General features: G+C 34.6%; 1 protein-coding gene across 1 annotated transcript; it reads left to right on the top strand.

The window, feature by feature from the left end:
• Window positions 1-7423: 7423 nt before the first annotated feature.
• LOC149922220 (uncharacterized) lies at window positions 7424-8586 on the top strand. Its single transcript, XM_090162267.1, has 4 exons — window positions 7424-7444; window positions 7557-7754; window positions 7816-7975; window positions 8453-8586. Exons 1-4 carry the CDS (start codon window positions 7424-7426, stop codon window positions 8584-8586), a joined length of 513 nt encoding a protein of 170 aa, XP_090018393.1.
• The last annotated feature ends 3694 nt before the right edge of the window (window positions 8587-12280 follow it).

The following is a 12280-nucleotide window of genomic DNA, read 5'->3' as shown; positions in this document are numbered from 1 at the left end:
TGTTTTTGGGTTTTTTTTTACAAAGCGCTTTTATGACTGGGTCCGAAAACGAGTTTGAAAACTGAACTGAATTTTTCAGACTCTTTAACCCCATCCCATTTCTAGGGAATCGAGGTCGGCCATAGGAAATTCGGGAGATTTTCGATCTAGGGTACGTGATTATCTTTGGTGAAAACCAGCCCTCAGTCGCCACCATTTCGCTTTTACGAATTCGACAACTTCGAATAGGACCGACAAATTTGAGAAAACGGAATGGGCTTAGAGGTGGAAATATTAAAAGGGGCTTCAAAGTACAAGTAGGAATCTGGCGGTTCTTTATGGCCGTAACGTCCGAGCGTTAGATATATCGCTTTCCACCAGAGGGCGTCAAAACAAAGGAGATCTTACAGCGGCTAATGCCGGAATTTCGACCAGCGGCCGACCAAAGAAAAACTATTTGTGGTCAAGCTTTAGCCGTCGTCATCTTCGCTATGAATGCGCCGAGATTTATCATTTGCTTTTGGCCGTCAGCTCGGGATTACCGACCACCGCGTAACTCCCCCCGCCTAACCCGACAGTACGTTCGAAGGTGGACTGGTGGCAGAGTCAAACGTACGGAACGGTCGTAGATGGAGCGACGAGACGGTGGCGCCCTCGATCGCCAGAGGCCGGAACTAGAGAAGCGCGAATTCCGGATAGCAGGTGGGCTGACTTAAACGACAACCATTATACGGAGTTTGAGGCTGACGGGAAAGCTGGGATCGGAGCCCCTTTTCATCCCGCCCTTGTCCGTTATTCGATGAGTGGGCAACCGATTCATAGAGAGCCTCCCGCTCCGAAAATGTAACTGGCTACCTCTCATCTAGCGAAAAATGTTTCTCTTAAGACTAGCTCGCTGGCGAAGGTCTTTTACGACCTCTAAAACATTCGACGAATTACGGAAGGTGGCTATGATGGGGTCATAGCAATTGCGAGTCATATTATAAAATTAAATGCACGCGGGCCTAATAAAATATTTCGGCTTGTAATAGCTCTTTATATAAAATACGAAAGGTCACGTGATTACGTTAGATTCATCGTGCAGTTAAAGTTAGAGAGCGCGCGCATATTTTTGGTTTTTGTTGAGCTCGCTCGAAAACGCACGAGCCCCTCTGCACGGAAATATTAGGAAGCGCGCGCTCCAAAAAATAACACTTTTTATAATATATATAATGCTTTATAGAAAGAAATGTAGGCTGCGTTCAGAAACGCTCACCGGTGACACCGGTGTTTTACTGAACGGCATTTTAATTTCGGGTATTGACGTCACGATAGTCATCGGTGAGACACCGAAGTCACCGAAATAATAGTCGATTTTTCCGATGACTGACGTCATTACTGACGTAAAACTACTATTAATGCTACGCTATTTTAAAAAACACCGATGACTGAATAAAAGCGTTCAGCAACTTACGACGTCATTATGACGAAAAAGCTCATCGGTGGAAAATATAAATCCACCGGTTTTTTTCCGTTGACTGTTTCTGAACGTACCCATTGAACGATTTCAAAATTATATATTTCAATTATATATTATTATATTTTCTACGCAGGGGTTGAAATGAAATAGGAACTAAAATGTATATTACACTTTCTATAAAGTAAATTAGTATTTGTTTAATCTTATTGTTGCGCGAAATCATTAAAAAAAAATTTTAAATGTCTTGTCTTCATCCTCTCAACTCTTTCTTTTCAAAACTAATTCTTCTTTCGTCAAATTTTACTCTTTTCACACGTTGGTTGCTCAATTCATGTAAATTCCAATTACGGCCTAGGTACCTGTCTCCAATATTGTTATTTCTTTACATATTTTAATTTAATTTCAAATTTAGTTGCCACTAAAGGCCATTTTGAAACAAACAAGATGCCATGGACATTTGAGTACACACAATCTCGCACTGTAATAACTTCAGGGGAATTTTGTCGAAAATAAGCGTTTTCTCAATCACTGGGGTATTAAGAACAATATCTTAAACACCCGGCCGTTTAACCTAATTAACGCACTAACTATTAACAACCTAAGAGTAATTTTACCACAACTTATGAATAATTTTATCACAACTTATGGATAATTTTATCACAACTTATGGGTTATTTTACAACAACTTATGGGTAATTTAACCACAACTTATGGGTAATTGTGCGACAACGTATGGGTAATTTTACCACAACTTATGGGTAATTTTGCCACAAGTTATGGATAATTTTACCACAACTTATGGGAAATTTTGCCTCAATTTATGGATAATTTTACCACAACTTATGGGAAATTTTACCACAACTTATGGGTAATTGTACCACAAATTATGGGTAATTTTACCACAGCTTATGGGTAATTTTACCACAACTTATGGGAAATTTTACCTCAATTTATGGATAATTTTACCACAACTTATGGGAAATGTTACCACAACTTATGGGTAATTGTACCACAAATTATGGGTAATTTTACCACAGCTTATGGGTAATTTTACCACAACTTATGGGTAATTTTACCACAACTTATGGGTAATTTTGCCACAAATTATGGGTAATTTTACCACAACTTATGGGTAATTTTACCACAACTTATGGGTAATTTTACCACAACTTATGGGTAATTTTACCACAACTTATGGGTAATTATTTAATAAAGTTAACTCTCAAAATCAAGATTAGGGGATCAAATTGCCAATTTTTAGCTTTAATATTTATACTGCTAACAAAATCAGAGATTACATACAATTGATAATTTATTAATTATCAATTTGTGTTACTTCTTTTTGTTTCCAGAGTTATAAATTATAATTATAAATTTTAATAAATGGTCTCGCGCGATATTATTTCAAATATTACTACTTTCACGTTTGCTTTTGTTTCACTTGAAAACCAAATTAGGGTTAATTTTCGTGTTTTACGTCGTCACTATTTCTTCAATAACTTTTCAACCACAATTCCGATTAGAAAAGTGAACCCAGATTTGGTTTTTAAATAGGATAACGCGTCGAACGATCGTAAACACGGCAAATTATACTAATTTTTTCGTGACGCCATTTCGGAGTGGTTTTACTATTTCCGGTATGGGTTGTGCCCTACTAGTGGTAGCGCATTATCGTAACCGGCATAATATTTTCGTGAGGGTATTCTTTCCGTGAAGCCCTCACTCGGCTCTCTACCTAAAATAGAAACAAATTGACTGCCAAACAAAAACGGCCAGAAACTTTTGATCAGGACTGTACCATTGTCTGCCGGATTGTTTTAGTCCATAGAGAGATTTCTCGATATGACACCGTTTTTGATCTTGTCTTTTTAGCGGTTGGGTACATTTATTCGACAAGACAGACCTTTCTGCGCTCTACTGCTCCGTTGGACAAGTACTTGGTTCGGAAAACTAACCGATTTACGAGGACCTTATAATGTTCCCAACGATCAACGAAGTCTCACGTTTCGTTCTCTATAAGTGAAACGAATTCGTTCGTAACTGCTTTCTTCCAATCGAGGGGTATTTATCGACTAAATTAGTCGATTCTTTCCGTTCGAATTCTGCTTCCACTCGAATATTTTATCCCGAGATGTCTGCTAGCATATTGAACGCCTTCTTCAGTCTTCCCAAAACACTGATTCTGATCAGCTTTGGTCGTTCTGCACCTCTATTCAACTTCATCGCATTAAGAATATCTTGAGCGTCTTCCGAGGTTTCTTGATCTTTTGGTTGTTTCTGAGAAGTCAGGATGAGAACTTCTATTTCGCTTCTTGAACCAGAATTTTCAAAAATGTTATATCAGATTTCACAAGGCAAGTTGATATTTTATTCAAAAGAAAATTATTTACGCGGATAAAAATATTTCGCCTAAGTTGTTCTCTTTCCCTCACTACTAAAGGATTTCGGAAACGGGGTAGGAAGGGCAAGTTAGTCTGTGACGTATGTTCAACAGCAGCGCCATCTATGTACAGATAGCAAAACTATAAAAAACGTTAAAAGCAAATTTCGTCTGCGGCAGAAATTTTGTGGGAAACATAAGCCTTAGCAAGAATCGTGGCCTTACGCGAACGTTTCTTATGATTAACACGTCAATTATAATTTCAAAATATCAAACGAATCGTCTAATTGAAATTGGAGGATCTGTTTGCTGTTTTATTTAAATGTTATTTAATTTACATTTATCAAAAACATTAACAAACCTTTTCTTTGGAGAATCCATCGCTTCAAACTCCAAAAAAAAATCGTCGAAGTTGGCCGTAAATTCTGACCAATCAGAGAAATCCTCTTTTACGCGGGTTTACGCGGGGGAAGTACTGATGGGAAGTCTCCTCGTAGGATAATATTTTTATCGGCCTATTGAACAATTTATTGTTATAGAAATAGAATACGGAATTCTATGTAAAGACTCGAGTTGTGATAAAGAAGTAACTGAACCAACCAAAAGAATAGGCCTTACTCGGATAAGAAATAGTTTCATGAAGCAATCCCTTGAGTTTCACTGTCGGCGATCTGCCAATAATTTAACGACTCTCAGAAGAAACAATTGCAATGTGTTGGGTAAAATTATTTTATTCGTCGAATGTAATTCCTAAATCTTTTACTACATTCTAGCGCTTTAATTTTTTATTGTTTATATTATTATCGTAAACAATAGGACTGATTTTCCTCTTGAAATTATTAATAATTTAACTGCAAATTTTTGTTTAAAAGACATTCAAGAACCCAATTTCTATTAAAAATTTATTAGTTGTTAATTTTTGTTAAAAATAATTCATGTACTCGATTTGTAATAACAATTCGTTAATTTTCAATTTTTGTTTAAAAACATATTTCAGATACCCAAATTTCCATACTAATCTATAAGCTGTAAATTTTTGTTTAAAAAATAATTAGAAGAATAAATTCTTCCTCGGCAATTAAAATTAAAATATTAATATAGTTGGAGAGGTAATAAACTCGAATAACCTAAGAGCAAAACCTCTAAATTTAGAATGTTTTCAAAATTTTCTTCAGAATGTTTTTCAAAATTTTCTTCAGAATGTTTTTCAAAATTTTCTTCAGAATGTTTTTCAAAATTCTCCTCAGAATGTTTTTCAAAATTTTCTTGATAATGTAATTCTTACAATTATCTATATTGTATTTCCAGTCTGTGCCAATATTCTACTAATTAGTCTTCCGCCACCCATGAAGACAGAAAAATGAAAGCTCAAAATAAGAAGACCAAGCATCACAAAATTCACATTACCGAACGAAGTTGACCATCATTCTTGACCCATTAGTAATCCAGGGAAATTTATCAGAGTCAAAATAATACCAATTATACAAAAAAAAATCAAAATTCTCAAGACATATCACTCAATTTATTTATCAATGAGCCTAAAACCAAATAATTTCCACCAATAATAATTTTTCTAGATTTTAAAACTAGTGTCTGATTTTTTGTTAACTTTAACACCATGGTCATATTTAATTTTTCATAGGTTTTTAAAACCATGGTCATATTTAATTTTTCATAGGTTTTTAAAACCATGGTCATATTTAATTTTTCATAGGTTTTTAAAACCATGGTCATATTTAATTTTTCATAGGTTTTTAAAACCATGGTCATATTTAATTTTTCATAGGTTTTTAAAACCATGGTCATATTTAATTTTTCATAGGTTTTTAAAACCATCCCCAGTAACATTAGGGGTCCGTTTTGCAGTCGGCTGAGAGTCGACTCAGACGGATAACAGTCGAAGTCGGCATTGAGTCGGAGAAAGACCAAAAATTGGCGTGAAGTCGAAGGTCGACCCTTACCCGACTGTCGGGCCGACGGCCGAGCCCCGATTGTTAAACGTCTACACAAACCGACCCTTACTTGAATGTCGGCCCGACGGTCAGGCCACGACTGAAAAGCGTCAGTACAAATTATGCCTGTCTGATTTTACTACGGAGACCCCGTAGTGACTTTGCCCCTCGTCTTACAGTAGAAATCGCAGAACACCCTTGGCGTTTTGCTTCTCTTTTCCGTTGTTACGCTTCATGAATTAAATCTTATATAATTTGAATATGCTAATGCATTTACAAATTTAAAAAAAAATGTTTTAAATATTTTATTGTCGGTTTAAAAAAAAAGAAAGAGATCACTAAATGGTTCCCCTCCACCAATGTGGGGAAAATTTAAATTTTTTCTTAATTTTGCTTTCTTTTAGGCATACCAATTGACTAACTAAAGTACTTTGCAAAGCGTATTTAAATTAGTCTTAGAGCTCATCGTTGGCTGAAAGATAAGCCCACGTAACTTGAATTACGTGGTTTTGCATTAAAGAGTTATTTAAGTTTATTATAGACCTATGATCTAGAGCGAAAACTGCAGTCCTTGATGGTAAATGCTCGCCTAGATAAACACGTTCTAAAATGAGTGTACCTTAAGAATTGATTATTATTTAGAATATTTAAATCAATATGCCAGTTCAAAAGATATGTGGATTTTGCTTTAAATTGACTATTTTTATTATTATTTATCCTTTTTTCTTGAAATAATCAGGTAGCCCTGTCACATGCTTATCTTGTCCACCCCCCTCCCCTCCCCCCCATTCGCTGCATTTCCTCGGTCTTTCTTTACACATTCGAGACTTCGAGTCGGTTTTACCTCACTTCAACGTAAATTTTCGAAAAACGGATCGTTAAGCCTTTTTAGTCGCTCGTGTATTTTTTTAAAATCTTCAAAATTATTGCTGTTATCTGGATACGAACAAGGCGAAATCGAATTGTTAAAGGTAAGAATAAGATATTTTATATAATCCTAATCCTATATTTAATCTGATAGGTTTTATCTTGTGGGCTTTAATCTAAGCCTTAATACCTCGTGGAGTCTTGCCTAACTTAAAAGTAGCCTTTTATTGTTAGTCCTTATTTATTTTAATCATTTGTTTTAAAATAAATAATTGAATTTAGTTTAAAAAGCAGTTATCTGTTTTCGGTAAGGTTAAAATTAGATTAGTAAGTACTTCGTCTTAGAAATTTATTGTACTCTTATACGCCGAGTTACCCGAGTATGCTCTAGGAATGCTCATTGCATAGCGCGACCAATGAGGCTGCCAGACATTTTTTCTAGGCATGCTCAATGCATAGCGCGACCAATGAGGCTGCCAGACATTTTTTCTACTCTTTCCACAAACCAAATTCAATATTAAATTTACTAGTCCCACCCTGTTTTAGTTAATGGAAGTGGTCTACTGGTCTGTCGGCCGTTTTCGCTTGGTCGCTTTCTTATATTGCTATAGATTTCTTTCGTGTTTGGAGACTGAAATTTAAGTCAAAATATTACTTTTAGCCTAATAGTGTAGTAGAAATTAACCTCACCTACTTCTATATCTAAAGGGCTAAACAACCATGGTCATTTTATTTTTTTTTAGTTACTATTCTGCTCTGGTGGTCTTATTTTTTTTGCGAAACCCTATGGACGGAAGTGATAAGAAAGTGAGTAAACTTTAATTCGTTTAGCTTGAGAAATAAATAATTGAGTAAGATTTCATTATAATTTTTTGTGCTGGATTATTTCTAATAAGCTTTTTCAGAGTTTCGAAAAAAGGTCATCTACCAACTTCAAGATATGAAACAACAAGTTGAGCATTTAACAGCTATATGTAATAAAATTTCCACTGCTTTATCTGGCAACCACCAACTAGAGGTTGAAGAAGTTCCATTTGTAACGTTGCCCTTAAAAACGATAGAGGACGTAAAAGATCTAGAAGAAAGATTGGATGAACCAGAAAATTTAACAAAACTAGTAAGTCGACTATAATTTTATTGCTTTAAAATAATATTCTTAACTTACTTTAAAATTATAGGTGCGTAAGCTGTCATCCTGGGGTGGAAACAATTCCAAAAACACAACCAGAAGGATTTTAAAGGAAGTAATTGGACACGATCTTTCATTGAAAATAAATTGGATTGGAGCCAATGGAAAGTGCGCTTTGAAAAATTTGAAACTACTTAAATCAATGAAAGGTATGTTATTTAGATTTAATATTTTATATTTGTCCTTTTAATTAACACTACCGGGCTGATGTTAACAAAACTTTTTATTTTAAAAACCATAAAATTGATAAAATGGCCTAATAGTCAAAAATATTTTAAAAGCAGTTTTTGCCACAATTAGCCTTTAAATAAAACCACTCTCTACTCTTATTGCTGCCAGAACTTTGAATAAAAAAACTGGATAAAGACGAACCGATTTTGAGTCCGATCGCGCTAGCACAAACTCTAGTTCTAAAATATAATATTTGATAGAAATGCTAATGGTTGGTTAACCCTAGCCGATTATATTTGCATTGAAGGTTTTACATATACATGCTTTTAAAAAATTATTGAGAAGTAAAACATTTATTACTTCTAAAAAAACTTTGGGTTTTTAGTCACTAATTAAAGCAATCCTTTTGTTTTCAAACTACTAATGAATGGTTATTTTTTTGTATTTTTCCTTAGATGCTGTTCGATCCAACTCTAAATGCATTAGAGCTACGGATTTTGAGATTGAGCAGCATATTCGAGATTGGATCAAGCATGCAAAAGATCGCTATGGAGGAAGGAAAAATAGGGAAAAAGTTAAAGAGAATTAAGTGTTTGTACATAAAACAATAAACCATTTTGAATGAAAATACTGGTGTATTAATTTTATTATTTTTCACATTTTATCGTTTCTAAGCCTACTGCTAACTGGGTAGTCGTTTTTCAGTCGGCGAGGAGTCGATTAGGCTTCATGACCGTTTCTCAGCCTACTGCTAAATGTGTAGTCGTTTTTTAGTCTGCTAGGAGTCATTTAGGTTTCATTACCGTTTCTCAGCCTACTGCTAAATGGGTAGTCGTTTTCTAGTCGGCTACGAGTCGAATAGTCTTCGTAACCGTTTCTTAGCCGACTACCAAATGGGTAGTCGTTTTCGAGTCGGCTAAAAGTCTAGAACGTGTCCTATCCGACTCTTATTCGTTCACTATATGGATAGCCATAATTTAGTCGGCTGCCAGTCATTTAGGTTTCATTACCGTTTCTCAGCCTACTGCTAAATGGGTAGTCGTTTTCGAGTCGGCTACGAGTCGAATAGTCTTCGTAACCGTTTCTTAGCCGACTACCAAATGGGTAGTCGTTTTCGAGTCGGCTAAAAGTCTAGAACGTGTCCTATCCGACTCTTATTCGTTCACTATATGGATAGCCAAAATTTAGTCGGCTGGCAGTCGACCCGACTGTTTTTCGACCGTCCATAGGGTAGCCATTGCCGAGGACATCGACTTCAATGGACCGACTGTGCGAATAGCAAGCCAGCCGACCCTTTTTAATTCCGTCGGCCCGACTGTTTTATGCTACTGGGGATGGTCATATTTAATTTTTCATAGGTTTTTAAAACCATGGTCATATTTAATTTTTCATAGGTTTTTAAAACCATGGTCATATTTAATTTTTCATAGGTTTTTAAAACCATGGTCATATTTAATTTTTCATAGGTTTTTAAAACCATGGTCATATTTAATTTTTCATAGGTTTTTAAAACCATGGTCATATTTAATTTTTCATAGGTTTTTAAAACCATGGTCATATTTAATTTTTCATAGGTTTTTAAAACCATGGTCATATTTAATTTTTCATAGGTTTTTAAAACCATGCTCATATTTAATTTTTCATAGGTTTTTAAAACCATGGTCATATTTAATTTTTCATAGGTTTTTAAAACCATGGTCATATTTAATTTTTCATAGGTTTTTAAAACCATGGTCATATTTAATTTTTCATAGGTTTTTAAAACCATGGTCATATTTAATTTTTCATAGGTTTTTAAAACCATGGTCATATTTAATTTTTCATAGGTTTTTAAAACCATGGTCATATTTAATTTTTCATAGGTTTTTAAAACCATGGTCATATTTAATTTTTCATAGGTTTTTAAAACCATGGTCATATTTAATTTTTCATAGGTTTTTAAAACCATGGTCATATTTAATTTTTCATAGGTTTTTAAAACCATGGTCATATTTAATTTTTCATAGGTTTTTAAAACCATGGTCATATTTAATTTTTCATAGGTTTTTAAAACCATGGTCATATTTAATTTTTCATAGGTTTTTAAAACCATGGTCATATTTAATTTTTCATAGGTTTTTAAAACCATGGTCATATTTAATTTTTCATAGGTTTTTAAAACCATTGTCCAAATGTAACTTTTTTAGATATTAAAACTTTTGTCAAACTTACATGTAGATTTTTCTTGATTTTGAAAACCGTGTCAGATTTTAATTTTTCTAGATTTTAAAAACAGTGACAGATTTTAAATTTTAAAAATTTGGAAATCATTACTACAATTTTAATTTTTCTAGATTTTTAAACCAGGGTCAGAGTTTATTTTTCAAAAGTTTCAATCCAATGTCTAATTTTAATTTTCGAAATTTTATACCAGGGTCAGATTTTAATTCTTTTAAATCATTCTTTTACATGGCTTAATGCAAAAATAGTGCCAATAGAACTAAACGCGAATGATACGTTACTTATCAATCATTGTAAAATTTTACGTTAATTTTTCAAGGTAAAGAAAAATTTACTTTTTCTAGTTGGTGGAGGACAAAACGTTTCACTGAGAAATTTGAAGAGCGCTCTAATAATTAAGAATAAAGTTGGTTTGGTTGAGTAATGTCTATTTTTTACTAGTTTATGAGGTCATGGAAAAAAGATTCGCTGAGGAGAAAACGTCTGCTAGTAATTTTTATTCATACCATCTTGATTTTTAAAATATTTTAATACAATCAGAGGGGGAACGTGCACCCTAATTACGCTATTGATAGGTTTAGTGATTGAAAAGATGGATACCAATTTTATCCCGAAATTATATCAACATTTGATAATTTAAATTAAGTTAACATTTTTTTCAATATATTTATATTTATCCTTAATGACAATTAAAAACTCTTCAATCAATCTCACGTTTTAAATTTTTGAAAATAATTATCTTAAAATTTGGAAGAAATCTAAGAAACGCGAAGTGTAAATTTGGCCTACGTCACCCTGTAGAAGTGTTCTACACGCGACACTCCGGTGTTCATGGATAAGTAAATTTACAGGCGTCGCGATTGCAACGCCATCTGGGGCTCTGGGCTCGAAATAAAACGATTACATTTGATATTCGGCAAACGGGGGAGAGTGAAGCCGGGTAATTTCGAGTTTAAAACTAATCTATATATAATCAATAGACGAAGGTCTATAAGTATAGAAGCCGGGAAAAGGGTGATTTTTGTTTAGCTTTGGAGAGGCGCGTGGCGGAGAATTTCCGGTCTGCGTATACTCTCGGACCCTTTCTTAACTCTCTCCGGCGACAACTGCGACGCGTCTCTGTCAGCGGCGACAAAAGAGGAAAGGTTTTGAGGGAGAAATTGAAAGAGTCGTTTTCGCTCAACATTTACTCTTGCAGCAGCAGTTCGCGGACAAAAGTTCTCCGTCGGTCCTTTCAGGCAACGGCCATTCGAATTTCAATTAAAATTCAGTTTCTTCTCGACACGAGGCGCCGTCGTCACACAAAGAAACTCGCCTCTCTACCGGAGGGGGGCCTAGAACTCGCCATGGTAAACGTTTACGGGCCCCCAAAAACTCACGTAATACACACACACGCTCTTCAAGTTTGGCTATATAGTTCTTTACTTTTTAACCAGTTAGAAGGGAGGAAAAACGAGTCGTAGAATGGCTTACGAATCTCGCTTTGGTTGTCTGTCTTTACGCTATATGCTTATGGGCTTATGTTCGTTTAACCAGCGGTTTGTAACGAATTATTACACCCCTTTTCTAGATACAGGTATTATATAAGGTCTATTTACTTCAACTAGAGTTTTATCTATTAAAACCTTTTTTACTATATTTAACAGAGAACAAAATAAAAAGTTGAGTGAAGCGTTAGACTGAACTTGCTGGCACTACTTTCACAAGCATATACGTTTGATTTAAAAAAAACATATTTACTCAATAAAAAAATTAGAATGAGATAAGGGAAAAAATGGGGCATTAGTTTTTATTTAGTTTTTTACTCAGTCTATATTTCTTTCTTTAAGGGGTTTTCCCTCGAGATCTTCGGTTTTACCTTTCCACAAAAACTTGTTGAGGTTAACGGTAATAGTTAGTGTAGGGAGCTGTTGGCTCGCAGGACTTGCCACCACCCTCCTACGCATCGTATTTAAGGCTTTAAAAGTCGCTCGATGACTTAGGCCTAGGGTATTAGCCCAGCTGATTATAAAGTAGTTTTTACATAAACTCCCCGCCGATGAGTTTCTTAAAACTCATCAAAA

This window comes from Leiobunum rupestre, chromosome 11 (assembly GCF_980474605.1).
Source record: "Leiobunum rupestre chromosome 11, qqLeiRupe1.1.hap1, whole genome shotgun sequence".
Taxonomy (NCBI): domain Eukaryota; kingdom Metazoa; phylum Arthropoda; class Arachnida; order Opiliones; family Sclerosomatidae; genus Leiobunum; species Leiobunum rupestre.
This window is presented reverse-complemented; position numbering and strand designations above follow the sequence as displayed.